Genomic DNA, 27,772 nt, shown 5'->3' on the forward strand with positions numbered 1-27,772 from the left:
GAGACCCTGCACGCAACTCCACTGCTGTTTCAGGCAAGCCTCTCCCACACCTCAACTGCTCTCTCAGCTGTTCAGGAGAAACTTTACACTGTGATGAGGTCAGCAGCTGAAAGCCCCCTCCGCAAGCAGACAACATTTAGCTAGGGTAGGCACTTTTGTGACAACCCCACCACTGCTCCCTGTGGGATGGGTGCTGCAGCAAGCCTGCCCCACAGCAACACCCACAGCTGCCACCCCACTGCCCCCAGATGCTCTGAGAAAGTTCTGCCCCCCCAGCCAGCCAGCCCTGCTTCTCCTGTGGTGCAAAGCCCTGGTGGTAGCCTGCTTGCAGTGCCTGTCAGAAGAAAACTGCCTTCAGCAGCATTTAATTCTGGAGATGACCCCCTCGTAGGCTCTCCACCAGCCTGACAGACACACTGGGCCAGGAAGAGAGGTCTCTGCTGCAGAGCCACACCTCCATTTTTCTGCTGAGCAGTTAACCAGACAGAAATGCTACACTGTGAGCAGGACCAGAACCTGCACCATTGTCCTTTCTGGGTGCCCCAAGCACTGGTCCCCGGAGCTGTGCTCACCTCCTCCAGAAATCTTCCATTTCTGATACATAACAGAAGATAAAAGAGTAAGGAGAAGCAAATGCCCCCAAGTGTCTCCAGCCTCATGAAGGCCTACAGGATGAGGATCCCCTGATGTCAGGGAACATGCTCCACTCTGTTTTCTACATGGGTATGGTCATCCAACTACACTTCCACAAAAGGAACCCCCAGTTTCTCTTTTATAAAAGCTGAGTATTTGCCCTTTTATTTTCTTGTTAGCTAGTGGCTATCCCATGAAGAAATAATCTCTCCCACAGCTAGTTAAAAACACACTCGGCAGGTCCAGCAATGAAACAAGTCTGTTACCAAAGGCTGGACTGACCGTGCAGTAAAGCCCATTAAGCATGCAGGAAGTTCACAGCAGATTTCTGAAAACCTTCACTCAGTGGATCATGCTGTACCAGCTCCATCCAGCCTCTTCCCAGAGTGCTGTAACACCACGGCGCAGCTGCAAAGGAATCGTGCCTGTTTGAAGAAGGGCTACCACAAGCTGTTACAGTAAGTCTGAGTAAGTAACTTTCATTTTATTCTTTTTTAACACAGAAAAAGTAAAAAAACACTTAAAGTGCTTCTTCAGGCATTGAGCTCAGCCAGCCTGACAAGTTTTAACACCATTAACTACTGAGAAGGTTAGGGGAGGCAATCCAGCTACCACAGACTTCCAAGGCACAAAAACATTTACTTTCCACAACAGAGCTAATTACACAATTACACAAAATTGAATTTCTAGATTCACTAGAAATAAAAATATTTTGTACCAATACCTTTAGGCTTGTGTGGTAATGGTTTGTCACTTACAGCAGTAACAGGTTGGTCATTAAATTGCAGCATGAACTCAACATAAATTCCTGTGTTAAAATATTTCAATTCAGAGTGTGAGGTCTGACAACAACTTTATCTTGCACACAAAGGTATACATTCACATGCAGAAATAATACTCTTGAACAAAGATACATTTAGCCTATTATCAGAGAGCATTGCAACCTGGAGTTATCTTCTCCGAGTAAAAAATATATAAGCATGTAACATATGTCTTTCTGTTTATTACTATCTATATTTTGTATCTTTCCCATATGTATATATATATATATACACACACACACAATCAGTATGACTGTACATATATTTCTATAACTATTGTGATTGTCATTTGTGATTCAGCTATTATGAACTTTGAAAACACACTAATTCTTTTAAGCATCTTCATTTGTGGGATTAATTTTTTTCACTGTGTCCAGAGGTTCTGATGTCACACCTTGCTCCCCACTCTATCACCTCTTTTTCTTCTCTCCAATCCCTTCCTGAAGGCTGAATTTAGAAATTACGGTAAATTTATACTTAAATACATCTGAAAAGGCAGTTGAGGAAAAACTTGGTACCTCCTTGACTTAAAAATGTTATACAAAAGTGAACCAGGTAGAAGCAGGCCCATGATAAAAACCTGCAGATAGTCATGAATAATACATAGGTCTGAAATAGATCCCTCCACTTCCTGCCCTCCAACTTACTTTATAAAATGTGATCCATGCAGCAAGAGGGGAAGAAGCTGGGATAGAATTCAGTTCCTTTTTTGTGCGGTCAGTCAAGTATATATTAAGCTTCCAAAGAGTTTTAAAAAGAAGAAAAACAGAAAATACTATATATATGCACCCTGTCAGAACCATTAAAGAAAGTGATTGTAATATCATATAGCTGAAGCAGCACTGGAGTTTGACTGAAGAGAGAAACTCCATGTGAGGAGTTGTTCAGGCAACACCCCTCTGCTTCCACTGGAAAGTTCTCTACCTCAGAAATACAGGCAGACAAACCTTGGAAAGGAAAGGCTGATGTGTGACATGCTGGTTGTTACGATGCTCACTCTCCTCACAGGAACAGCAACCACCTGTTAGAAGCCACAGACTTCACCCAATCCTACCACCAAAGGAAGCTGATTCTAATTGTGAATTTCTCAAACTTCCTTACTCAGAAATAAAATGGCAGTGTGTTGCTTTATTTTATCAATCCATTTCATGCATCTCTGCTGGTTCGCATCATTTCTACTTGCCACTTCCTGATTTCAAAAGATTCTAAACCTACCAGAGAAACCTGAGTCTATTCTCTTGTATTGTAAGACATCACAAGACCACTGAGCCCAACACCTCTTCAGGTGTCTTGATCAGACAGGATTACCAGTCTTGATTTGAAGGTATCAGAAGTCAAATGTTGGGCTTGTGACTTAACCAACCTTACTGTTAAAAGCTGATGATTCCTATCTACTCACCTTCCTAATTTCATGATGTTGGGCTTTATATGCCAGATCCTGGAGATTAGTAAAACTTTCTCTACTGCGTCACAAGCACTTCAGTATGAAGTTCTTTCTTTTTGTTACTTATATGTCACAATTATTTCCACCATGGCGTCCCCTCTGTGGTGGGGAATTACTCTGTCCTTAACAGGTAAACTTGACAACCTTCCAAGCTGTGTAATACTCATATTTTACTACAGTCTACTGAGGAACCAGAAATATCCAACTGAGGAAGATATCCTCTTGCTGTACCACCCCTCACTAGAATAAAAATCCACCCATCATTCAGCAGCTGATTTATGAGCTGCTCAATACAGATTCTCTGGACCACCAACTCCAGAATCAAACATAACCATTACCATCTGAGCAGCCTTTTACTTTTTCCTAACATTTTTTTTCCTTAACAAACGAAAACATTATTTTCTACAATGCCATTTCCCAGTTCCACCCAATCTCACCAATCAGATCTCCACTCTGTCAGCCATAAGAAATAATTCATGAAGGAACTTTCAGCTACATCCAAAAAAAAAAAAACAAAAATAGAAGAGGCTGGCAAGGACTGGCTGTATACAAACAGAATGCCAAAAGAGACCATCTGGGTACCTCATTTCATTACAAAAATCAGTTTCCTCCCAAGAGAACATGAAACCATCCAAAACAGAAGCTTCAAAACCTGGTAAAATCCCAGCTGATAGGAAACACCTGCTTTACTTGCATACATATGTAACTTCTGAGCTTATGCTACAGCCCAGATGCATGTGTCCTTGTTAAAAAAATTAATCTAACTTACACAAGAATGTAGGTCAAATGGCTTTGTATGTATCTACTTACAGCATACATTTTCCTGATAGAACTTCTATCCCTGACCAAGGAAGAACAAAGGAAAGATACTAAGGGAAAGAAGGAAGATGGTGACAAGACAGAAGAGATCATAATGAGATCTCTCAAAGCAGGCAAAAAGCAGCCTTCTAATACTTAAGATTTTTTTTCCGCAGTCTTTTTTCCTAGCATTGGCTTGTAAAAGTAGATTTCAATAAATCCTAGTAGCAGAGGATAAAAAATCCAAATACATGCAATCACATAAATAGCAATAAAAAGGTATTTTTTGTTGAGAAGCTTGGGGTTTTGTTTTGTTTTGTTTTCTTTTTCTTGTAGTACAGGTCTGTTAGTCATCTCTGGTGCCAGCTCTTTCCAAGGCAGCGTGCTGCTACACTGCTGATGCAGCACCCAGTGCCTCTCAGATTTCCTTCATGGTTGCAGCAAAGTGTCGCTTCCCATCTAAATACAGCATGGACTCTGAAATAAGGGGAAGAAAAGAGAGAATCACATTAGTAACTTGGGGTCAATACTGAGCAGCTACAAACAGTGGTAAGATTAAGAAACAATCCACGCTGTCATCAAAGCATAAGCTGCACGTGGTTTGCCATGAAATCCTGCTAAATTACTCAAATGCCAATGGTTCACCAACTAAAGTGACCAATGCTCCAACAGAAGGAAAGCTGTCTTGTCTCCAGAGTTATGATGACAATGCCTTAATTGTCTACTTGCCTCCGTAAGTTTTGGGGACAACCCGTGGGACCTCATTTTCTGATATAAATGTAAAATGGAAGATATTGGTTGTGTGGTTCTCTCTGGTATCTGCATCATAGACCTCACTGTGTACTCGAATCTGGATGTAGTTTCTTTCTGTGTAACAGACCTGCACAGTTAAGACAAGAGTTATGGTTTGTATTTTATCAGTGGCATTGAAAAACAGTAACAAATTTCATTGTGCTGTTTAACAAGAAAAGTCACACAGTCTCCTGAAGCACTTCGTATTATCAGTGATAAACAATGACCTCAGCATAGATAAGTTTTTCTCAATTTCAAAAAGATATCAACTCTTACCTGTCCAGAAAGGAGTAACAGGGATCCCACCTCAACTGGCCTCTGAAACATGATATCATCAACAGATACAATAAAAGGCCTGGAACCCCTGAGCAAGAAAAGGAGAAATTTAATCTCAAGAATATCAAGGGTGTTTAGAGAAATTTAATATACTTCATTCTCAGCATTTTAATGAATGGCTACTAGAAAATAGATCTCTCTTAAACACAGGCTACATGAAATACTCAAGAGTTATGTCACCAACCAACACAAAAATAAATGGAGGAAAGTTCCCATGCATAAAAACACACTCTCTTATGGATTCATTATTGCATCATTATTGTATCTTATAACTTACACTTGCTAGGCAATATTCATGCCACCATTGCTTAGGCCTCAGTTTTCCAAGCATGGACATGAGCAAGATGCAAATGTCCTCATAAATACAACATATGCTCTGAGTAAAACAGAGCTGTGCACTAATAGTGCAATATTCTACTACACCTAGGACTTTTCTACTCAGATCATCATTAGGTTGATCACCCTAGCTTCCCCACCTATGTATGTGTGTACAGTACTCTGTATTATAAGAAATATTGAAGGTTTACAACTCACCCATAGCTGCAGGCAGTTGCCCATCCCAGTTCAAATGCCTTTCTCATGAGAAAACCCCCAAAGATCCTATTGAAGATGTTCCGTTCCTGTAAGGAGAAAGAAAAATCAAACTGATAGATTACACAGATTCTTGTCAAAGCTTTGTGCTGAAGTCTGCACTTCAGTTCACAGTATTTAACAGAACTCCCAGCATCTGAAAATATAACAAGTACTACTGAAATATATATAAAAAATTCCAAATCGATGAAGCAACTATACTTAATAGGAGCTCATCTGACTCATTTGACAACATAAAAATTCAAAATTGCATCAGCAACTAGAAACTCAATTTAAACACTTGGCAAAGGAATTTCTTTACACAAAATTAATAGCCTGGTAAGAAAAGAAGGTAATTAAAAATCTCTTATTTTGCAGTGGCAATCCATAGAGATAATAGAAAAATGGCAAAGGAAACAAAGATCTAAATACACTGCAATGACTGCAGAACCAAAACAGAAGTGTCACTAGTGTTTCAAGAAAGTTCCTAAGTAACCATTTCTCTAATTCATTAATACTTTTCAAAATACCTGAGGATGGCAAATCTGTAGGCCTTTTAGCTTTGCATCTTCCATCCATACAGAATTGGGTGGTAATTTACGACTCCGGAAACTTACTGTCCTTTGGAAGAGACAATAAAATTTATAGCCCACATTGGCAGAATTTAGTAAATCAAAAATGCACAAACAGCAAATGCAAACACACACACAAAAAAAACCCACACCAAAAAACCTCCAGAAATGCTATAACCACAAGCTGTTCCAGCAGACCTTGAAGCACTCCCCAAAGTGATCCTGATCTTTCAAACAGTTCTGCTAATGTTCAAGCTTATGTGAACAAGCAAACCCAAGACATGTGATGAAAGAAAAGATAAATCACAACCAAAAAGCACACACATTTCCAGAGAAGCCTACACTGTTTTTTAAGTCATAAGATGAATTAATAGCACCCAGTGAGCTAACAGAATAATTCAACATCAAACATGCAGACAGTTTGAGGTTTTCAAATCCAGACAGAAGGCATACAAAGTATATCTGCTAATTTTATGGGAAGATTTGTCTCACTTTGGTAAACAGCTTTGAAAATAACAGTTGTATAATGTTAGTGAGTTAAAGAAATTATCAACTACCCACTAATGCAACACTGCACTCACTGTTCCATCACCATTTATATCAGACAATTTCACACAAATCTCAAGTATAAGATGACAACACTCAAATAATGTTAAATAAAGTTTCTCTCAAATAATGTTGTCAGATATTATATTTCAAGCACATTGCAAGGTTATGTGGGCAAAATATGGCCAGTTCATGTCTTCACAGGTTTTTTCAGGGTACCATGGCATAGAAGTCTTAGATTGTGGAAGTCACATGACTGCAAAACCATTCCATTCCCTTATTTGGTTAAACAGCATTAATCTTTTCCCTCAAGATTACTTATAACAGGTTTCTCAGAAGCTCTCTGTACTAACACTGCCACTTTCACCACAGCTAACACTCCTGAATAACAGCAGACCCTTTTAAGAGGCATAGATGTCATATTAGATTTTGTACCTGTGTTTCAAGCTAAATGCCCAGAGTTTAAATCATGAAATGGGAAAAAAAATGCATTTATTCTATACTTATTCCAGACTACCCCTTATAAACAACCATGCAAAAGGCACATTACTTTTCCTTCTCGTAAGACTTCAGTTCTCCACCCCTCCCCATCTTGCCTTGTGTCCAAGGTATTCAGGAATATGTCATGAACAATGTTTCTTTCTTCTGCAGTGGGAGCCATTTTCAATAAGGAGGCAGTGCTGAAATCAATCCTCTTCAGCTTGTTCACTAAACAAACAAACAAAAAATTCATATTAGAGCTTAAAAAAAAATTTTTTTTGCCTTGGCTCGGGATATTTTAACCTGGGATTATTTGCCTCTTTCCTTTTTTCTTTTCCCCCCTGTAAGTTAAAAGCTGTGACTTCACAGTCCCAGAGATTTGGCTTTTAGAATTGACTGCATCCAAAAAAAAGTAAGGTAGAGATTCACTGTTACCTCACCAAAGTGTTCTTTTATACATATACTGTGGTACCCGCTCACTCACCCCTCTCTCAGAAAACTTAAGTACTCCCCTCAAAGTATAGGAAAACATATCAAAAAAGAAACCCTACAGAATTTTTTTTTAAAATTCTTTTGGTTTTGCCAGTGGTACAAGAATGCAAACTTATGATGGAACTCATTACCACAGGCCATAGCAATTGAAATTTTAGTTTAAAAGATCTGTCCAGTTTATTCAAGGTTTAATGTTTTTCTTTTAATTTTCTGCTTTAAAATTCCAGCTTGAAAACAAACAAGACAGAGCTACACACTCTGTCCCCTGCTCTCCCCCTTTCTTTTTCTCAGTTTCTTTCCAAAAAGAACGTGGGACCCCAGGCAGGTAAGGAGCTGGGTTGCACCCACCAGACCCACCATGGGAGCAGCCATTCTGCCAGAGCATTAGGAAAGCCTGTGCTGTGCTCAGACCTGAAGTGGAGTGAGCATCCTGGAAACAAAGAAGTCTAAGGGATCCTGTCTCACTGTCTGTCAGTTGAGCCAAAGCATTTCCAATGATGCAACAGCAGGCTTTTAAATTCTCTTACAGTAGTGACACACAAGACAGAACAAAAATCTGATTTTAACCAAATTACGAGCCTTTCTAAGCAGCAGAACTTCCAAAGTCCACTTCCCTCCAGCTATTAAGCTGAACCTGAGACAGATGTGCATACTACCAGGAAGCATGACATACATTCCCCTTGCTTGAAGATTTCTTCTTCCTCAGGGGTCTCAGGAATGAGTGGATTAACAAATGCTGGCCTACAGAGAGAATTTTTTTTTTAGGTTACAAACACAGCAAGAATTTGTCCTGTGAATACATTATAACAGTCTTCCATGTTTGCTTACACAAAGACATAAACTTCAGATTGTGGGGCAGCTGGAAAAAGGAGTATCATGTTAGCTTTAACTTGGAAGAGGCAGTTAAATGATCCATATTAGCTTTAACTTGGAAGAGGCAGTTAAATGATCCAACCACTATCTGGTATCATTGACAAAGAGTAATCAATGCACCCATGCTTCTGGAAGAGACAAAACTATACTCATAGTGAAGATTTTTCAAGCAGAGTAGTGTCTAGGATAGTCTAAAAGAGATACACAAAACTCAAGCAGTATCATTCCCCCTGGAGCAGAAAGAGCACAGTGCCATAGCAAGCAAGTTGTTCTTATAATCTACACGTTCCCATGACAGCCTTATCAGCAGCCAAAAGCTGTTTACCACCCGTACTACTTATCAAAGGTGATATGAGTCTTCCTCCAGTACAAATTCGTATGTTTATTTTACTGTACAAATAACTTTAACCTAATTATATAACATTTAATTATTGCTTTTCACAAGGCAAGGCAAATTCTTGGTTTTGAGAGCCATTCTAATAATTTCCAATCATTATTTTGAAGTTCTTATTTTTGCTGTACAGATCACCTCTGCCCCAAACCTCTACTTGTGCTGGTGACAAGAGTCAGGCAGTGAGGACCCTCTTGCTTGGAATAAACAGCTCTTTTCAGGTTTACTAAAGCTCTGGATTTTGGAGATACTTTGGTTCCTTCTCCACCACAGAGCTCATTCTCCCCCTCTTCAGCTCAGGACACATCAGCTCTCCAGCCCAAGCCCCAGGCTGCTGAGATGCATGTTTGCTATGGTCCAAAAGCCACACAACCATGATTCTGTGGCACTATAACCAATCTACCATGTACCTGCCTGTACCCCTCTAAGAGGTTTTACCTCACAGAGAATGAACACCCTGCTTATATGGACAGAATGCTTCCAAAACACAGCTGGCTTGTGGCCAGCAGGCTTGACAAACAGCCACTGAAGTTTTCATCTATCTGCACGAGTTCATGTAGGTTTGTCCTTAATCTGCTAGTATATAATTACACAAGATTTGATGTCATTCTTTTGCAAAGTCATTAAAAGAGGAACCATAAACATAAGTGTTTATGTATTTAAATGTACACTATATTAATGAGTTCTAAAAATATCTCATAAATCTGAAGGAAACCAGCTTAAGAACTACTTAAAATATTACCAGGACTAATTAATTAAGTCAAGCAAATTCCCTTCATTAAATATATTCCTCTTCATTAAATAAAGACAATTATTTGAACTAGTTAGAAATTTCTGTATTACTTTTGCAGCCTATACAAGAAAGAAAGAAGTAAGAAATAGCTTTTTTTTCTAGTGCTGGAGTCATATTAACCAAAACTGAAACAGAACAGCCTGTCAATTTAATGACTAAGAATCATAGAGACAATTAAATCAGAAACATAAGAAAGATACGTTTTTTTACTTCTGTGAGAGCACTGATCAGTTCCATGTTACTTACTTAACTAAGGCTCAGGCAGAGTTACCCTAAGGAGAGCTCCTGTGTGTCTATTAGGAAAGAAAAGGGTCAGATGCCAAGACTAACAGCAATTCCCAGTATCATCTGACTGCTGAAATCAATGCTGTGAAGTTTGCTCCAGGAAAGTAATGCTTGCCAGCAGAAAATTCCAACTACATGATATATTTATCACCTACACAATATGGGTTCCATACATACATAGCAAGCTGCCACATTCACTATTTTTACCATAGCAGGAACCTGAAGACTGTTTTCCTCTCCTACAAATTACCGTTTATTTTCTGGATCCCGGGCCACCATGACAAAGGTTGCATCCAACACAGGGCTGTAATCACCATCATGGAGCTAAGAGAGACAGGAAACAATTACATTTTCAAACTCCAAGACTGTAAACGTGCTTAGCAAGCTATCCACTTGACACCAACTACAAGATCACACTGTTAGTGCTGTTTATTTTCACTTTCTGCCATCCCTCCCAAGGTCTCTCACAACTGGTCAGAGAAGGCAATGACACAAATAAAACCTCTTGTTTCAGGAATTCTGCAGTATAAACAATAACCAGGGGCAGGAAGAAAGCAAGACAGGTGTTGTGAAAGGACCCACTTATTCTCTACTCTGAGAAATGCCAAAACAACAGTTTGTCATCAGAACCAAACTGCTCCTGATGCCAGCGCCGGGAGGAGTTCAGTCAACAAAGGTGTAATGTTACCTTCTACATCAGAGACTTTACCTGAACACAAACTGAATCAAAAATATTTACCTATTATAGCCACAAGTACCACTTAAGTATAGCTATAGGTTTATAGCATATCTTTGTTACTCTAAATAATTAAATTACTGAATTAATGTTTCAGTTAACTAATCAACTGACAGTAAATATTCAACAGAAACATCAAGGATTTTTTAAATTAACTTCTTCTTCTTCCTTCTGCTTCCTGCTCAGTGTAGCCTGGTTCACACTTCATTTAATTTATTTTCTATTATTTCTTACTTAATAATTTATTGCAATAATTCTGCTACACAGTAGATAAGGTGAACACAAGAGATTCAATTTAACTCCAAATCTAAATACCAATATTAAAATTTATAAATCTGTAATATGCAGAGATATAAGGAAAATAAATTTCTCAAAAGCAGGGAAAAACTTTAAGAAAATGCAGAGCACAGCCATTTTTTTTCTGCAGCAGTACTGCTTTCCAGTTCAATTACAAAATGCTGGTTAAGAAAAATCTGTGCCTTGACATAAAGGTTAGCAACTGCTACACCTACACTAATGGAAGTTGTGTCAGTCTTGAAACATAAGGGCTATTTGAAGTCCTTCAAAAATAATTATTCTAGAAAATATAATTTAGACTGATAACATCATCATCATCCAGAATGCACCCTCAGGGACCTCATCTTTGTCACAGGATGGAGAGAAGTCACAGAAGCTAACCTGCAGCATGTGCATCTTCACTTCCATTGAAGTCCTTCCAACCCAAGAAACATTGCCTGTGAATTTGATGTCACAGTCTGGATAGATAATCTTCTTGCACAAATCTACAAGACAAACATTAAAGATTACTGAAGACACCCAGTACTAGAAATACTGGGTTCTCTAAGACCTTTTTCAGTTCTGTAAGTGACAACAGGCACAAAGACAACCCAAAAAGAGATAGCTGTTTCAAGGAACCACTCTGCCAGCCTGCAGCTTCTGCCTTATCAGATTTGTAAAACCAGAAGAGGAGAGGGAAGTAGGCATACAAGTGGCAGAGGGAAGGCAGACCCAGAGATGTGTTCAGCAGAACATGTGACAAAACTAAGGTCCAGCTCAATCAGAACAAATAATAATGAAGCTAGGAAACTTACATGCCAAAATAAATCCAAGCACAGAAGTACAGGAAGCATGAAAGTCAAATTTTGAAAGGAAGGGAAATATGAAATGTTGAAAAGCATCTACAAAATCCTCTTCTCTCTTCTTTCAACAAAGGCCACAGTATTCAGAGTTCAAAGCCAAAACAACATGAAGTGAACTTAACAGGAGAGGGGAGAAGGCATCCTCATAACAACCAGAGGAAGGCAGAAGCTGCTGAAAGAGTAAGACAAACAGATAAAAATACTTCTAGTGATCAAATTGCCACTTACTGATTTTATCCACCAGAGCTGTAACTATTGATAAGGGAGACCTTGGCTGCATTTCCTGTTTGGTGTGAGTGTAGCAAATAAGAACTGCAGAAAAACCAAAAATGGAAGTCAGCCTCCAGTTCTACCACATTTCAACAAAAAGTTCAGATCAAAAACCATTTCTGTGAAGCACAAGAAGGAACCCCAAAACTAAAGTATCACGCTGTAGGAATGCACACAATTTCCACATTGTCAAGTATGCAACTCACAGGATTGCTATAAAGAAAACAGTGGCTCTGCAACCATCTCAGCTATATGCATACTTATTGACCACAAAGAGAAATTTAGCTGAGCACTTTAAATCAAGCCATCGCTCCTCTACTTCCAATCCCACTTAATCTGATCCCTTTACCCCTGCATCCCACCACCTCAGAACCTTCCCACCTCCTGTTTTGATTTCATGTATCAAGAATACATGATATTTGAGGAGTTACTTTTTCAAATATTGCTTTGATGAAGAAGAAAGCCACTGGGTGACATTTTAAGAGACAAGCATCTCCAAGTTATATTAACAATCTAGCACTTATTTTAGCTGCAAAACAAAAGTCAGATATCTTAAGCTTTTAAGTATATAATCAGTGTAATAGTGTGAATGGAATAAGTGAATAGAATAGAATAAGTGAAAAGGAGAAAAAAAATAAGAAAGCTAACTCACAAAACAACTGAATTGTTTCTACCTTTAACATCAAATCAGAGACAGAATCTAAGAATCTGTCCCAAGTGTTTTCCATTTATTCTTAATGGATACATTCTGTTCTTTACAGCTTATACCCTCTTCTCCCCAACAGGAAGACTGAAACTTTTGCCCCTCACTATCTGTTGGGTTTTGTGAGTTGTTCTGTGGGGCTTTTTCAACAGAAAAAGTGTATGTTTTAATTGGAAACGGCGCATTCTTCAATTTTTTTCAGATTTAACACACAATGCAGATTCATAACCTAGATCATTCCTCAATAAATTATTCTTGCACATAGAATCATTAAGGTTTGAAAAGACCTTCGAGATCATCGAGTCCAACTGTAATCCAGCTACCACAGCCACTAAACCATAGCCTGAAGCACCACATCTAAACACTGCTTGAACAACACCTCCAGAGATGGCCGCTCCACCACCTCCCTGGACAGCCCATTCCAATGCCTCACTGCTCTTTCAGTAAAGAATTTTTTCCCAATATCAAATCTAAACTTTCCCTGGCACAACTTAAACCCATTTCCTCTCATCCTATCTCTGGTTACTTGGGAGAAGAGACCAACACTGGCCTCTCTACAACCTCCCTTCAGGTAGTTGTAGAGAGCAATAAGATCTCCCCTGATCCTTCTCTTATTCAGACTAAATAACCCCAGTTGTCTCAGTTGCTCCTCCTACAACATGCCATACACACCCCTCACCAGCCTCATAGCTCTTCTCTGGACGTGCCCCAAGACCTCAACATCTTTCTTACACTGTGGCACCCAGAACTGAACACAACACTCAAGCTGTAGCCTCATCAGGGCCGAGTACAGGGGCAAGATCACTTCCCTACTCCTGCTGGGCACACTGTTTTTGAAACAGGCCAGGATGCCATTTGCCTGCTTGGCCACCTGGGCACACTGCTGGCTCACGTTCAGCTGGCCATCCACCAGTACTTCCAGATCCTTCTCCACCAGACTGCTTTCCAGCCACTCTTCCCAAAGCCTGCAGTGTTCTTTGGGGTTATGGCAACCAATTGAAAAAAAGGTGACACTGAGCAATTTTGCTCCTGCCTGTTCTTTATCATCCTTCTTTCTCTTTCAGCACCAGTATCTTTTCTTTTTTTTCTTCCCCTTAGAGATAGGGAAGTGCTGTGATTACCTCTCTGAGGTAATCACGCCAAACAGCACTCAGCAGTAGTCACACTCACTTTGCATTACTTGTGCATTCTTTACAAAAGCATAGACACATACCTCCTAAACTGTCAAGATCTTCAAGTATCCTTCCAAACCTGCAAGATACAGAAGGTTTTCACAATTAACTACCTACATTCATAGTAAATGAAAGATAAAACTTTCTTACACGTGTAACGCTGTTGCTTTGTTACCTGACACTATTATGCACATTCAAATATTTTTCTCTTATTTCAGGCTGACTTCCTAGAGGCAGAATAACTTCCAAGTAGCTATCTTTCATTCTTCTAGGAGGGAGATCTTCCTGCTGTTTTGCCAGTAGAGTATGAAGAGCTTTTCTTTCTTGCATTGCTTGCACATGATCCCTGGTAAGGAAAAGAACACTCCATCTGTAGCATGATAACCAAACTAAAACCCTAGCTAAAAGATTGTCAAATTAAAACAATAAAATTGTAAAAATAGCAATACACAGAATGTGTACCTTGAAAAGCAAATGAAATGCAGATAATCAGATATACTAAGCAAGACTACTGCATAAGTTTTAAATACTTTTGTGGATGTGTGGCAAGCACTTCAAACTAGAGAAATCAAAAAATGTATCTATTTCTGAATGCTACCAAAACGGTTCCCCTTGAAAAGAACCAGTCAGACATAAATTAACACAAAGTTTTGTGCATATTCATCTCTTCCATAGCTACTGTACCACAACTCTTCCTACAGTGTCAATTTTGAAGTACTGACTGCAGATGTATAGTGCTGGTTAGTAATGACAAAAAATTCATCTGCTAAGACTTGCTATCATCCACAGGTGGCTTCTCCCCCTACAGCATCAGTTCATACAGCACAACGACATCAGCAAACCATTTGCCTCTCTCTTCCCACCCAGCTGTCTCAGGACTATACAGGAAAGTTGTGGAAAGACACAATACAGAAAAGGGAGCACCATCCCTTCAGATCTGCTTTCCAACACCACCAAGCCAAAGAGGCTGCAACTCTTACAAGGGAGTAAGGGACAACATACTGTCACTTTTTTTATTTTTTTTCTGATCTACCATATTGGTTCTCCACACAAGTATCACCAAGATACAATAACCTTGCCCAACATTCTCTCTTACCTCCAAAGTTCCCTCCCCTCAAAACTGCAACCTAACTGGACAAAGCAAGTATTATAGCATCCCTAGAATTAATAACAAAGCATTAAAAATCAAAGTGTTAAACATGCAACTATTCCTGTATAAAGCCAACAGTATGCAAAACCCCAAATCCATTTCATAGAGGAAGAGATGGCATAAAACACTAAGTAACCAAACTTAATTTTAAACCCCTGGATATGTTCCATTCCACCAGTAGTGCATGCTGCATTGCTGAAATGAGTGCTACTGTGTTTAACTAACCCAATTTTAAAATAATTTTTAAAAGAAAGAACAGATAGGACCTTTTCACCAAAAAGAAAATTGATTCTAAGCTTTGGCTTCATTTAAATTCTAGATATTAGACATTTAATATGGAGACGTTTTTGGCTTGAGCTTTAGTTTTGGGAGAGGAGAGGTACAAAGCAGTCACGTTTCAACACACTTATATTCCCTCTTCTCTGTTTAATATTGTGGGGGAAATACAAATAAGCCATGATCAAAGAGCGCAAAAGTCCAGGAGAAAATTTCAGTTCATGGTTTGTTTGTCTGTTTGAAACATGAGATATGGTTTACCTCACCTGATCAACATGACTACTGCAGAGTTCAAAGAAAACAGAACAATAACAACCTCCTTCAGATGGTTAATGTTTGAAGTTATGCCACTGCATAGAAATAGAATGTACTAGATGACTAAGGAAAGATGATGCACCTTTATACTTTTGAAAAGATTTGTTTCCAAGGTCTTTCAGGGAAAAGTTTAAGAGAAACTAACCAGAGAGTAAATAAGAATTTATTTACAAACACACAGAAACCAAATAATAAAAATTCTACTATATTCTGTTTTCACCAGTCCCATCTTGGTTCCTCTGAGGTCAGCAGCAGAACTCTTCCTGACTTCATCTTCAGAATGTACTCATCAATATATGGAAATATTGGACTCAAAGCAAAAACATTTTTCAACAGATGAATACTGTTACACACTGCAGTACCAGTCATGCAGCAACAATACTTCATCTAAGTATTGACTAATACCTACCCTAAACACTCTGAGAAATTACATTATTTATTTCTGAAATGGTCATAACTCTATCTCAACTATAATCAGCAATTAATAGATTAACAGTTTTAATTACAATCTAACAAAAAACCCAGAATAAACATATAAGCAAGATATTTCTTTCTAATACAAAATGCCATTGGCCTTTACAAGAGAAATCAGTCATAAACCAAAGTTTCCTTTTAGCAAAATTCACAGCTGAAGGCATTCCTCCAACAGGCATCTCTCCCCTCTCCCAGCAACCCAGATGTATGTGCATCAGCCCTCCCCTAGCTCCCATTTTGGAACCTCTATAAAGCTGTTCTTTTAGGTTTGTCCTCTTTAGTCATTCTGTGGTCTAACTCCATTAAAGCACTGGCTGTTCAACCTTCACAGCTATCAGCTCTCTGTCACTCCATTTTAAAAGTGGGAGCTCAAAAGAAATGACCCAAGTCCTCCAAATCTTTCAGATTAAACCCATAATTTTCAAGCACTTCCGTCTATGGTCTCCCCATTTTTACTTCTCCATAGTAACAGAAGCATACAGTACTCTGCAAACCATTTCTGCTGTGTTTTACACAGCACAAGAGACATACCTATCAAAGAAAAACACTGCTGTGGTGATCCTGGCTTCAGTCTCTTCTCCTTCCAGAGTGGGAGCAGTGGGGGAAAGAAACTGAGAGAAGATAAGATTTGAAGAGAACCCTCTCAAATCTTGATCCTCAGATGGTATTTCCATATGGCGTGGTTCCTCCCCAGCCATCCTGGGCTGCAGGAAAGGCTTTTTTTAAAATTAATTTCTAGATCCCTTTTCAGCTGGCCCATCAAAAATTTCAAACCCCCTCATCCACAGATACTGGTATTACAGCAAAAACCAGCTTCCCACATTCAGGAATTTTCTTCAGCATACCTATAATCCTGTTCAGCAAACCTAGTCAGAAGGCCTGGACACATCAGACACCATCCATTTCCTCACCAGTGCACAAAGTGTCAAACAAGAGCTCAGCAAACACAGAAAAAGAATCAACAATCAATACAGTAAATATGGGACCAACTGAACAGCAGTGAGTAATTTCCCCAGGCTGCTATACTGATTTATTCAGAATTGTTAACAGTAGAGGATTACAGTCAACTATGTCTTATTCAATGTAATGAGAGGGTAGAAGGTAACCTGCAGAAAGCCAAAACAACAGTGCCATAAATTGTATGTAAATCAACCTAAAATTCAGTTACAGTGGAGAAAAGAAAGGACCAAAATGCTCCTGACTAGGGAGATACAGACTTCAAGCTGGCAATTTTCCAAAGTGACATGGGTGCAGTCTGCTTCATGCTGAACCATCTCAGCTGCCTCTGAATCCAGTGCAGGACAAAACCAGCATGTGGGTAATCCAGCAACAGACAAATCAAGAGGTAACAGCAACAGAAAATTTCTAGTCAGACTCTATAGCTCTTGAAGTTCCATCAGGTTCAAAGCTAATGGGAGAACCTTAAAAACATCAAGGTTGCATATTTTTTTCCTTTGGTGCTAAATATCTTCTGCAAGAGAAACCTCAGAAGTTTCTGATTCACAAAGTAATAATTCAGAACCCTTGTATGCATGATTTTTTACATTGGATCTTTTTTTTTCCCTAGTCAGCAAGCTAACATTAACTTCCACTACCACAACCCTGAGCTCTCCCTGGGTTTCACAAATATAGTAAGATACACTTAATGTACACTGTACCTCCAGTTGGTAGATGCTCCCACTATATCCCTCAATCTGCTCCGCACTGAAAAAAAAAATAAAAAAATCAAAGCAAATCAAGCTTAGTTCTGCAGGAGATGAACATGAGGTTGCCTGGTGCTAAAAGGCACGGTCCTCATCCTAGAACAGAAAAATTAAGCAAATTCATGCAAATAGCAGCCCAGAAACAAATGTTTGGCCAAATTCAGTGATGCTGTTAGTAGGCATATCACAATAGTGGATTGAGTAACACGATTCCATAGCTTATAGCCACAAAGAATGCATTTCAAGTGTTTGTTGATGCAATCAAACACCTGCAATGCTAATTAATAACTGAAAGAGACAGCGGATCAAGACCAGATTCAGGAATTTTAATGTGAAAATATTTCAGTCTCAACACAAACTAGGGAAATAACAAAATTCAGAAAATGATAAAAGAATAGAGAAAGGAACAGTGCAGCTGGGAGACAGAGAATGAGGAGAGCACTTTTGAAAGAGTCCCACCCATGAAGGGCAGGTAATGTCAGCCAATTGCCCAAATTTTTAGCAGCCTCAAACAACAGTGTTGAGACAGTGGAGACAGGCCTATAAAACTGATTCTGGCACTGCCTGCACTATCAGAGCTGAAGCTAGCTCTGCACAAGTTTTTCCTAAATTTCACAAATAATCTACATAAGCATTTTTTCTACTCTTTCCTCGGATGAGGCAATATATTAAGTGTGCTACAGTTCCCTTAAATCTGACTATTTCATCACTATTAGGCAGGTGAGCATATAATATCTGAAAATGAAACAATTCCCGGGCTCAGAACAGAAGAAAGCCGAAAATTGGATAGTAGGGATTTTTTTTATTAGACACAAATATTTTTATACAACAAGGTTCCAATATCAGGACAAAATAGCTAGGAACAGACCAAGAAAGGGCTACCAAAAAACCTCCAATGTTTACAGTAAAACAGAAGGAGAGCTGCTGGTGACTCACAAGCTGACCATTTATACTTCGAGGTAACCAGACATCATCAGGCTTGGCACATTCCAAAATGGGTCAGAGTATTTGTCTGGGTCAGAGTTTTCAGAGTGATGAGCAGGCTGTCCTGTGAACCCTGGAGCAAGTAGCACCTGATTTCCCAGGTGCTGCAACCACACACCCCTCCCAGCCTGATCCACTCAGCTCTGCCCCCCTCCTCCCCATACAGCCACTTTAGATTTTGCTTTCCTGCCCAAGCCCCCCCACACACACATCCACCACTGCAATACCCCTAAATTCACCTCTCTTGTTCCTTCCCCTGCAACACCCTCAGCTCCCATCCCTAAGCTACCAGCCTGCTCCTGTCCTGCCAGCCCTCTAGCCAGGCACCAGCATGTGTTGTGGGCAGCCCTGAGGCAGACAAGGGGTGGCCTGCCAGCCAGCTAGCACCTACATCCCACTTGCTTGCCAAGTGCCAGCAAATATCAGGGTCCATGGCTGACCCCAACATCAGCTCTGGCACTCTAATGGATCTCTGATTCAGAGGGCAGACTGTATGGAGCTTATGGAAACACGTGTCTTTGGACATTTGTGCTCATTTATTTTGGCTGACATCAAGCAACAAAAGGTTCTGGAAGAAGAAGGGGATGAGAAGACAGGCAAAGACAAAACAGATAGCTTAGGTCTCATTTCTTTAGGAAATAAGGCTAAAAACGTGTTTTGAAATTAGAAGAGTTGCACTACTAATTCAAAGAAGAAAATTTTCAGTGAAAGAAACTGACTGCAAATCTTGGAGTTAATTTTTTTTTAAGGGGGGGAAGGTCTGATTCTTTTAGCAGAGCTTGTTTGTAGAATAGTTACTACTTTCCTGTTACTCATATTCCACCTGTGAAGCTGCCATAGCATGCATTTGATCAAGACATTGTTAGCAGAAAAACTGCTACAGCTTCTAGAACACAAAACCTCAATTTTCCAACAGTGTTCAGACTGTGCTGTGCTGTGCTGGGAGGGGGAATGAAAAACTGAAAATAAATCTTGGGTCCAAACCTGCAAACACATAGAGATGCTGTAAGTCCCACTTAATGCTTCTGATTTCAATTTCAGGCATGCAGGTAAACATTTGTCAGGCTGAGACCACATAATCCTTACTTTACAACAAAAGGGACAAAGCATAAAAGTGTTTCTAAAATGTTGCCAAGCTAAATTTAGTCGTCTTGCAGGCTTGTAAGTACACAGTTTATCTTTTTTTTTTTCCTCCCCTGGGAAAACTATATTGCTCTTCTACATACTAGTTACCTTAGTACAGAAATTTGCAGAAGTAATTAAGCATAAAAATCCATAAACTCTTTTCTGATTTGGCAAATATCTTAAATGTGCAGAACAATCAGAGGAAATGGGGTGTACCCATCATTATCATGTTGTGTATCTATCTCCTGAAGTGTCACCAGTGGATCATCAACACCGGGGCAGCAGGGGCAGAGTTTATTTGCAGTGTGCTGTGAGGGAAGCAGCTGGAAGAGATCACTGCATTCATCTTTGCCAACCAGATCCCTGTGCCCTTGCAGTGGTGCCTCTTCAGGTTGTACCCAGGTGCAGGTAGACCTCTGCAAGGTATTTTGCTCCTAGTTTTGATACAGAGCTTGGCCTGGACTTCAGTGAAGGATGCGAATTCAAATATCTACAGTGAAGCTAAATACTGCAGGAGTTGCTGTGTAAGAGATTTTGTATCCCACAAGCCTCTTTGAAAGGTGTTATACAGCAGGCCACAAGAAACCCAGTGAGATGAAAGAGATCTAGTACAACACTGTTGCCACGAGTAATATCAGAGGTGTCCACTGAAGGCAAAGAGGCCTTAAGCAAGTTAACAGAGAGGAATAATAGTCTTTCACTCTTCATGAATGCTAAAAGTAAGGAAAAACAGTAGCTGAGTAAGTTTAGTGTTATAGCAAATATTAAAATATGTACAGATTACCAAAACACACCATTATTCACATGAATGGGTAAGTGTCCTGTGGAGTGGAAAACAAAGTTTAAATTAACAATTAAAAAAAAAAAAACACAGCGAAAATTATGTCTAGTAAGGAGCTACCTGATTATTCTACTTGCTGGAGTTCCACTTAAACACATATTACTTAATTTTAGTAAGCAACCTATCCCTGCCTGTTTTGTAATATCTTTGTGTTTTAAACTGAGTTTGCCTTTTCCTTCAAAGCCAGATTTCCAGTTCCTTTGTCTGCTGGCTCTGTGTATTATCTGCTTCCAGTGCAATCCCAAGAAGTTTTCCAAACTTGGTGCTACCACGTACTGTTGATAAACACTATTAACTTCGGAAAGACTATCTGGAGCATTTTTCAGCAAGCAGGATGCCAGTTACTCAGAGGAAACTTCCAAGCCATAGAATCTGATGAGTTGGAAGGGACCCATCAGGATGAGCAAGTCCAACTCCTCTCCTTGTACAGGTCACAGCATCTGCCTGAGAGCATCATCCAAGCACTTCTTGAGCTCAGGCAGGCTTGGAGCTGTGACCACTTCCCTGGGGAGCCTGTACCACTGCTCAGCTGTCCTCTGGGTGAAAAACCTTTTCCTAATATCTAACCTAAACCTCCCCTGATTCAGGTTCTTACCATTTTCCCAAGTCCCACTTGGTGTAGCCTTTGGGAAAACCATGGAAGAACTGAGGGCATTCACAACAGAGACCCAAAGTTGGGAGGAAGTATGTGAAAAGGTAGTAAGACTATGGTGTTTTGTGGATACCAAATTAAACAAAGCTGGTTTACATATCAGCAAAAGTTTGTGTAACATGATTTTAATGTTACAATTTTGGAACAGAATCTCAACTATTTAGTTACAATTCAAAAAGATTATTCTCTGGAAACAAATCAGAGGCAAGGCTAGGACAGCATCACTGCCTCCCTATTTTTACTGGCCTTCTAGGTGGTGTCATTACCAAATATCCAAATCAAAAAGCAGAGTAATACTTGCAAGCATGCAATATTCTGTATCCCTTCTTCTCTCTTTTAACTTCACAAATTATAATTTATTAATAGAAATGGAAAAAAAAAAGTTCTCTAACAACAAATAACCCTCATTTTTTCTCCTAGTGGATACCCTATGGTTTCTAAGCAGAAAACAAAGGGGGAAAGAATATCTTAGAAACAAGCAGAACTCTGTGAAGGAATTAGTGGTATATCACTCCAGCCCTTTTCTCAGTACATGGGATTAGAATGCAGGACAATGTTTTCAAAGTTTCTGAAACAAGAACATTATGGTTTACTACTATTAGATCCCTAAAACAATCTTTCAACTCAAAGCCCTATTCACAAGAGCATTTTCACGAGGCAATGTTGCTGATCTGATTAAAAGATTTCTCTAAGTTTACGAAATTAATGGTATTGACACACTAAAAGTTCTGCAAGATATTTCCACTCTGTTCCTCTGTTTCTTGGTCATTCTCTCTGGACAACATAGTACTTGTCTGTACTATGCTGACTTTGTATCTATAGCCAATGTGAGAAACAGCCGTCCCTCCAGAAAAGTATTACACACTCCTCCAACACTAAAGAACCACATGAGCCCCTAAATCGATGATTATGCATATTTGTTGTCACTAATCTCAACACAAACAATAAGTTTCTACTACTTCCTCAACACCCATACTATAAGCTAACAGTCAAGGGCACATCCATTATCCAAACCATACTAATATATGAAGGGTCATCACCTGAAAGAATAAACTCCTTAGAAACACCACTAAATCTTTCAAAATACAGTAAATTACCTTCAGACATGTCAGGAAGCACTGGGGAGCCACTGGCCCCAGAAGTGAGTGTCCTAGCCAGAAGTGAAGGAAGCTTCCTCATGATGCAGAACCTATGGGTAGAGCAGAAGAATTTAGCATTGTTAAAACTAATGCTGCGAAAATAACGTAGGATTATTTTTGGAATGGCACTGATTACTTCAGAAACTGCACTCCTTCTTTTTTAGCCTGATTATTAGAATCAGATACAACCAGTACAACAGTTCAAGACAGCTGAAATTCCAGATGACACCGATCAGAAAACAGATAGGAAGGATGGTTTGCTGGCAGTTCACTGTTCTCTCCACTGATTATTTAAATGTCCTGGAACAACCAGTTTAGATCAAACACCAGCTTCTACCCTGCAGACATGCTCACACAGACAGGGGCCATGTGAACCTAAGGAAGTATCCATCATCCTAACCATACACCTTCCCTGCACTTAGTTGGTGTGCACAGTGGTGGAAGGTGGAATGTCCCCAGAGGAAGATCACAAGGCCTCCCACAGAGTTCCATTTAGCTAAGCTTGGTCTTAGTACCCCCATGGCTTAGTACCGCTGCAACTCAGAACAACCCCAAGTTGCAGGATATAATCCTCTTAGCTGTTCAGCAAGAAGGGGCAGCCATGAAACCCTTCAGAGAGTGTAATCCAGCCAGCAATTCAGTGAGTGTTCAAGCAGGTAACAGGCAGTGTGAGTCCTCCAGGCAAGCTACACTATGTAAACAATAACAAAAACACACAGGGTCAGCAGGTGTTAAAATCCTTTGTGATAGTTCATGGCATTATCCTGACAAGAAACATGGGCTGCCTGTCCCTTAGTTTTCTTCAGATGAGGCTGGGGCTTCAAGTAAATAAAAAAAATTAAAAATAGGCAAGTCCCCAGGCACCAGCAGAAAAGTAGAGCCGTGTACACAAGTATTTATCTATCTCCCTCATGTACATACCTACACATATATACTATGTGCACACAAGCTTCTTCAGCCTGTAAGTAAAAGACACTTCAAAGGGAGCATACACACACACCACAAAAAAAAATAAAAAATAAAAATAAAAAAAAGCCCTGAGAGAGCAGCGGATTCCGGTATGACCAGAGATGACAGAGATGAGATGGGTGGCGATGGTGCCAGCTCCCTGTGCCCGCCGCAGCTCCGGGACCCGTGTCTCACGGCACTGCCAGGCAATGATTCCCCCCCAACACCTCAGCCCAGCCCGCACCCCCGGGACCCAGCAGCTCGGTGCCGCTCAGACGGGACCGGCGCTGACAAGGCCGAACCGCCACTGCCCGAAGCGGGGATCAGTTTTAGGCTGCCACGCCCTGACGTCGCCCCGCCGAACCGCGCACCGGGCCCACCTCACGGGAGAGGGCAGGGCAGCCCCGGGCCGGGACACGGCACCCGGGACCCCGCTCCACCGCCCCGAGGAGCCCGCCGGGCGGAACCGCCACCTCCTCCCCTCAGGGAGCGGCACCTCCCCCGGCAGCCCCCTCTCCCCCGGCCCCGCCGCCGCGGGCAGCCTTACCGGGTGGCCAGCATGGTGCTCGCCGCGCCGCCACCGGGACCGGGGCTGGAGAATGAGACCGGGACCGCCGCTCGCCCAGCGCCTGCAGGGCCACGCCCGCCCCAGGCACTCAGTCCTCCAGCACCATAGACTCGCAGCTGGCCTGGCGGGCTCCTCTCTCCCTTCCCGCCCACCGGGTGGCTCCGGGCACACCGCGCCGTAGCCTTCGGCCCTGCCGCCTGCCAGCGACCGCGCCTTTCACAGAGGGGCGGAACCCTCCGGTCCCTGCGGCCTCGGCTGCCCGTGGCTCTGCGGGGCGGAGGTTGAGGCCGGCGGCGATCGTTAGGAGTCGGGCGGGCCCCGGCAGAGCGGGCAGGCCCTGCCCGCCGGGCTCTGCGTGCGACTTGTTTGTAATCAGCACCGTGGTAGCATTTAATTTCAAGGCCCTTTTTTTTAATTTGTTTTCACTGTGCCTTGCAGGGGGGGAAGCGGGCTCACGGGCGCACAGCTCGGTACCCAGATCCTGCCCGGGTGGTCCGCAGGCCGCGGAGGCGGTCACCGGGGCGGTGGCCTCGCAGGTGCCCGGCCGGTCACCCCACGGCCGTGGGGACACGGGGGACACGGCCTCCTCCCCTGGCCGGTCACTTGGTGGCACTGTTAGGGAAGGTAGTTGGAAGCCTGGGTGTTTTCCAGGAGGAAGAGGCTTAGGAAAGCACTACCGAGTTAAGCAAGCTGTGGGGTTTCCACACGCGGGTATTCAGGAAGTTTAATTAATGAGGAGTATTCCTATAACAGGAAACTAAAGAATTCTAGAGAAAAACAATCAAACTGCTTCGGGGGCTGAGAGCAGGGAGGCAGCTGATGGTCTGCAGAGGTCCAGCCGGTGAGCATCCAGCTCAGAAGGAGCCCCTAGCCCTGGCAGCCCCTCCGAGTGACCTGGGTACATACAGGTGGCCAGGTACAGCCTGTGGCTTCACACCGACCAGAACGTCTGTGGTTCTCGTCAGTCATTTAAACTCGCCATCAAAATACTACTTGTAGGGGGTAGGAGTTAGCAATGAAGTTGTTAAAACACATCCCGGTGAAAGACTTGCCGAAGGCACCACTGAGATTGTGTGAGGACATGAGAAAACAGATGTCCCAGCTCACAACGCAAACACATGATTAACCATTCACATTATCAACATTATTCGCAAAAGTAAAACCTAGTTTGTCTTTTTTTTCTGTATCACCACCTTTTTGATAAATTGCTTCAAAAATAAAAAATAAAAAAAAACCCCACAACACCAAAAAAACGCAACTAAACCCCAAAGTATCTACATGCTTGATGTATATGATTTGTGGATGCAGACAGATAATTAGTAGTGTCAAATCCCAAATTCATCAAATTGCATAGGTACAAATGAGATGTGATACATCAATTTGCAGGAACAGGGTTCTAAAGACCTAAAATACGTCTTCACTTACAATAATGGAAAATGATAATTTATTTACAGCATATGGAAATGTAGTTTTATTATGTGAAACTGTCGATTTTGCATTTGCCCCAAATTCTGAGCAGTGCTACTGCACTATTTATTTGCCATTCTGTACTATTTCAATAGAAATTAATATTTTTTCTATGTACAGCCCGGTGTTGATAAATTGTAAGTAATTTGTGAGCAACTCAGTAAGTACTTGTAAGCAACTGTAATTGCTTTTTAAAAAATACCTGGAAGCCAGTGTGAACTCATAAGTATCAGTGCAAGTTCTGAGTGTGAAAAATAAATAATTAAATTGAAAATGCTGAAAATCCTAATTTTTGTCCAAAAGCTAGTCAGGAAAAATAATGGGAAAAATAACTGAATATCAATTGCATTTTCTATATTTAATTTAACAGATTTGACAAGAGATAAAATGTGGAGATATAATTTGGATTTAAATACTTAAGAACATTTAATATTGTAATAAAAAAGAAAACTGACTGCATTAGAGTGTGGAGTAAAAAGTTATTCTCCTTCCCTCTTTTATTATAAACAGAGAACCTTTGAGGCATGAGAAAGGCATTCATATAGGAATTCAAGGAATCTTCTTAGCGAAGGAGGAAATCAAAAATTAAAATACCAGAAGTAAAGGAGAGTTTGATTAGTTGAACAGTAAAGAAAGCTAGCTGGTGCCCACTTTCAGCCTTTCTTTCCAGTCTCCAAGATAAGAGGATATTCAGAAATGTAGATGCAAATAAAAACATGTTGACAGTACAAGTGTGTCTAGCTGAGGTCCCACACGTCTCTGAATTAATTATTCATTTGCATCTCCATGAAAGGATCTTGAGGAACTAGCACAGCTATTTCCTGTAGTTTGAGGCTAGACAAGACCTCCATCTCCGGAGAGGATGTGGGGGGAAACTCGCCTCAGTCAGATACGTAGTGCTCTGTGTGTTTTCCTTAATACCAGCTCCTACTGCATGCTTTTTTAAAAAAAGTGCTGCTAGCTATTTTGCACAAAAATTTCTGTCTCCCTGCTTACAAGTAAGATTTAGGAAGAAGATAAAATGAGAGTAAGAGGAACAATGATGATCTGTCTAGATAATTCTAACCATTCGTGGAAGTGCAGGTGGATTCACAGTCAGCAGGTTCCTCATGGAAGTCTCTGGCTAGCAACAGAAGAGACAGCTAGTCCAGACTTCCCTGTTATTTCATTGTAACAGGTTATTACAACATCCATTTACCTTAAACAGGTTTTATAACCACTTTCCAGCATACACAGCTGAAGAATTCGTGTAAAGCTTGATATTTTTCAGGACACTCATAGAGACTACTCCTGCGCTTGGGGAGAAGCCCAAATGAACCACTGAAGTATAAAATCCAGGCCCTATCCAAATCAACAGATTTCAGCAGTGACCTCAGCAACATCAAGATGACAAAAAAAAAGTTCAACAGACCTGAGACAAAAGGAAGAAGCTGCAAAGTATAAAGGCCCATGATTCTGATTCAGTCACAAAAACTGAGTTCGTTTAGAACCTCTTTGTAACATAGTCTTACCATACCTCTTAACCTTCTTCTGAAAAAAATAAAAATACCCCTAGCAAGATGTAACTAAATAATTGCAGCATAGTCTCTGAGGCTAGTTATCTTAATTACATAGTTTTCATTTTGTTTTAGTTTGTGGGGTTTTTGTCTTTTGGTTTTGGTTTTGTTTTTTTTTTTTTTTTTTTTTTTTGCTTTTGGGGGGGCTTGGTTTTGGATCTTGTTGTTATTTTATTGTGGAGTTTCTGTTTTTTTAATTCTCTGCATTTCCTATTGTTTCATGACTATTCTTGGTATCTTAGGAAATTTGGGAATAGGTTTTTTTATTCTGGCTTGTTAAATTGAAAGCTAATTCCAGTGAACCATACTCACTAGGATAACACAATATCAGCACATTTCTGAGCAAGTTAAAGCGGGAGCTTCAAAAACAGTCAAGGTGGAAAATGCTTTTTTTTTTTTTTTTTTTTTTTTCTGAAACTTCAACTTCCAAAATCATATGACTTTTCTGATTTGAGAATGAAAGAAACCAGGCACTTTCAGCTCTTACACAACAGTAGGTTTCCTGACAGCATGACTTCCTCATTGTGAAATGCTAAACAAAAAGAGTTGACACAACACAAACACTGTTAAGTCTCTCTCACAACAAAAACACTGTTAAGTCTTTCACAGAGACAGTATTGCCCACTTCTGATCCCAGCCAGATCATTTCTAGGGAGTGAAAAATGTATATTCACTCAATGTATGTAGTTAGGCTGAGTCTATTCTTTGCTAGTTTATTCAGATTCAGT

At 40.6% G+C, this 27,772-nt stretch overlaps 2 protein-coding genes across 5 annotated transcripts in view; one reads left to right on the plus strand and one right to left on the minus strand.

Annotated features, from left to right (window-relative positions):
* PRDX4 (peroxiredoxin 4) overlaps positions 1–27,772 on the plus strand; it is a 127,324-nt gene that overhangs the window by 10,968 nt on the left and 88,584 nt on the right. The gene's annotated exons all lie outside the window — the stretch shown is intronic.
* On the minus strand, positions 1,087–24,307 carry ACOT9 (acyl-CoA thioesterase 9). Of its 4 annotated transcripts, XM_071749846.1 has the most exons (16): positions 24,001–24,307; positions 22,464–22,555; positions 20,668–20,694; positions 17,720–17,765; positions 14,022–14,192; positions 13,888–13,925; positions 11,930–12,013; positions 11,241–11,344; positions 10,077–10,150; positions 8,158–8,225; positions 7,109–7,220; positions 5,925–6,015; positions 5,359–5,444; positions 4,765–4,852; positions 4,426–4,576; positions 1,087–4,173 (listed from the first exon to the last, which is right to left on the minus strand). In XM_071749846.1, the coding sequence occupies exons 1-16, from the start codon at positions 24,012–24,014 to the stop codon at positions 4,115–4,117; spliced, it is 1,305 nt and encodes a 434-aa protein (XP_071605947.1). In that variant the 5' UTR covers positions 24,015–24,307; the 3' UTR covers positions 1,087–4,114. The 4 variants fall into 4 exon arrangements, with proteins under 4 accessions (XP_071605947.1, XP_071605956.1, XP_071605964.1 ...); XM_071749855.1 differs by lacking the exon at positions 20,668–20,694; XM_071749863.1 differs by lacking the exons at positions 20,668–20,694; positions 22,464–22,555; positions 24,001–24,307 and adding an exon at positions 17,249–17,346 and having other exon boundaries at positions 17,720–17,767.

This window comes from Heliangelus exortis, chromosome 1 (assembly GCF_036169615.1).
Source record: "Heliangelus exortis chromosome 1, bHelExo1.hap1, whole genome shotgun sequence".
NCBI lineage: Eukaryota > Metazoa > Chordata > Aves > Apodiformes > Trochilidae > Heliangelus > Heliangelus exortis.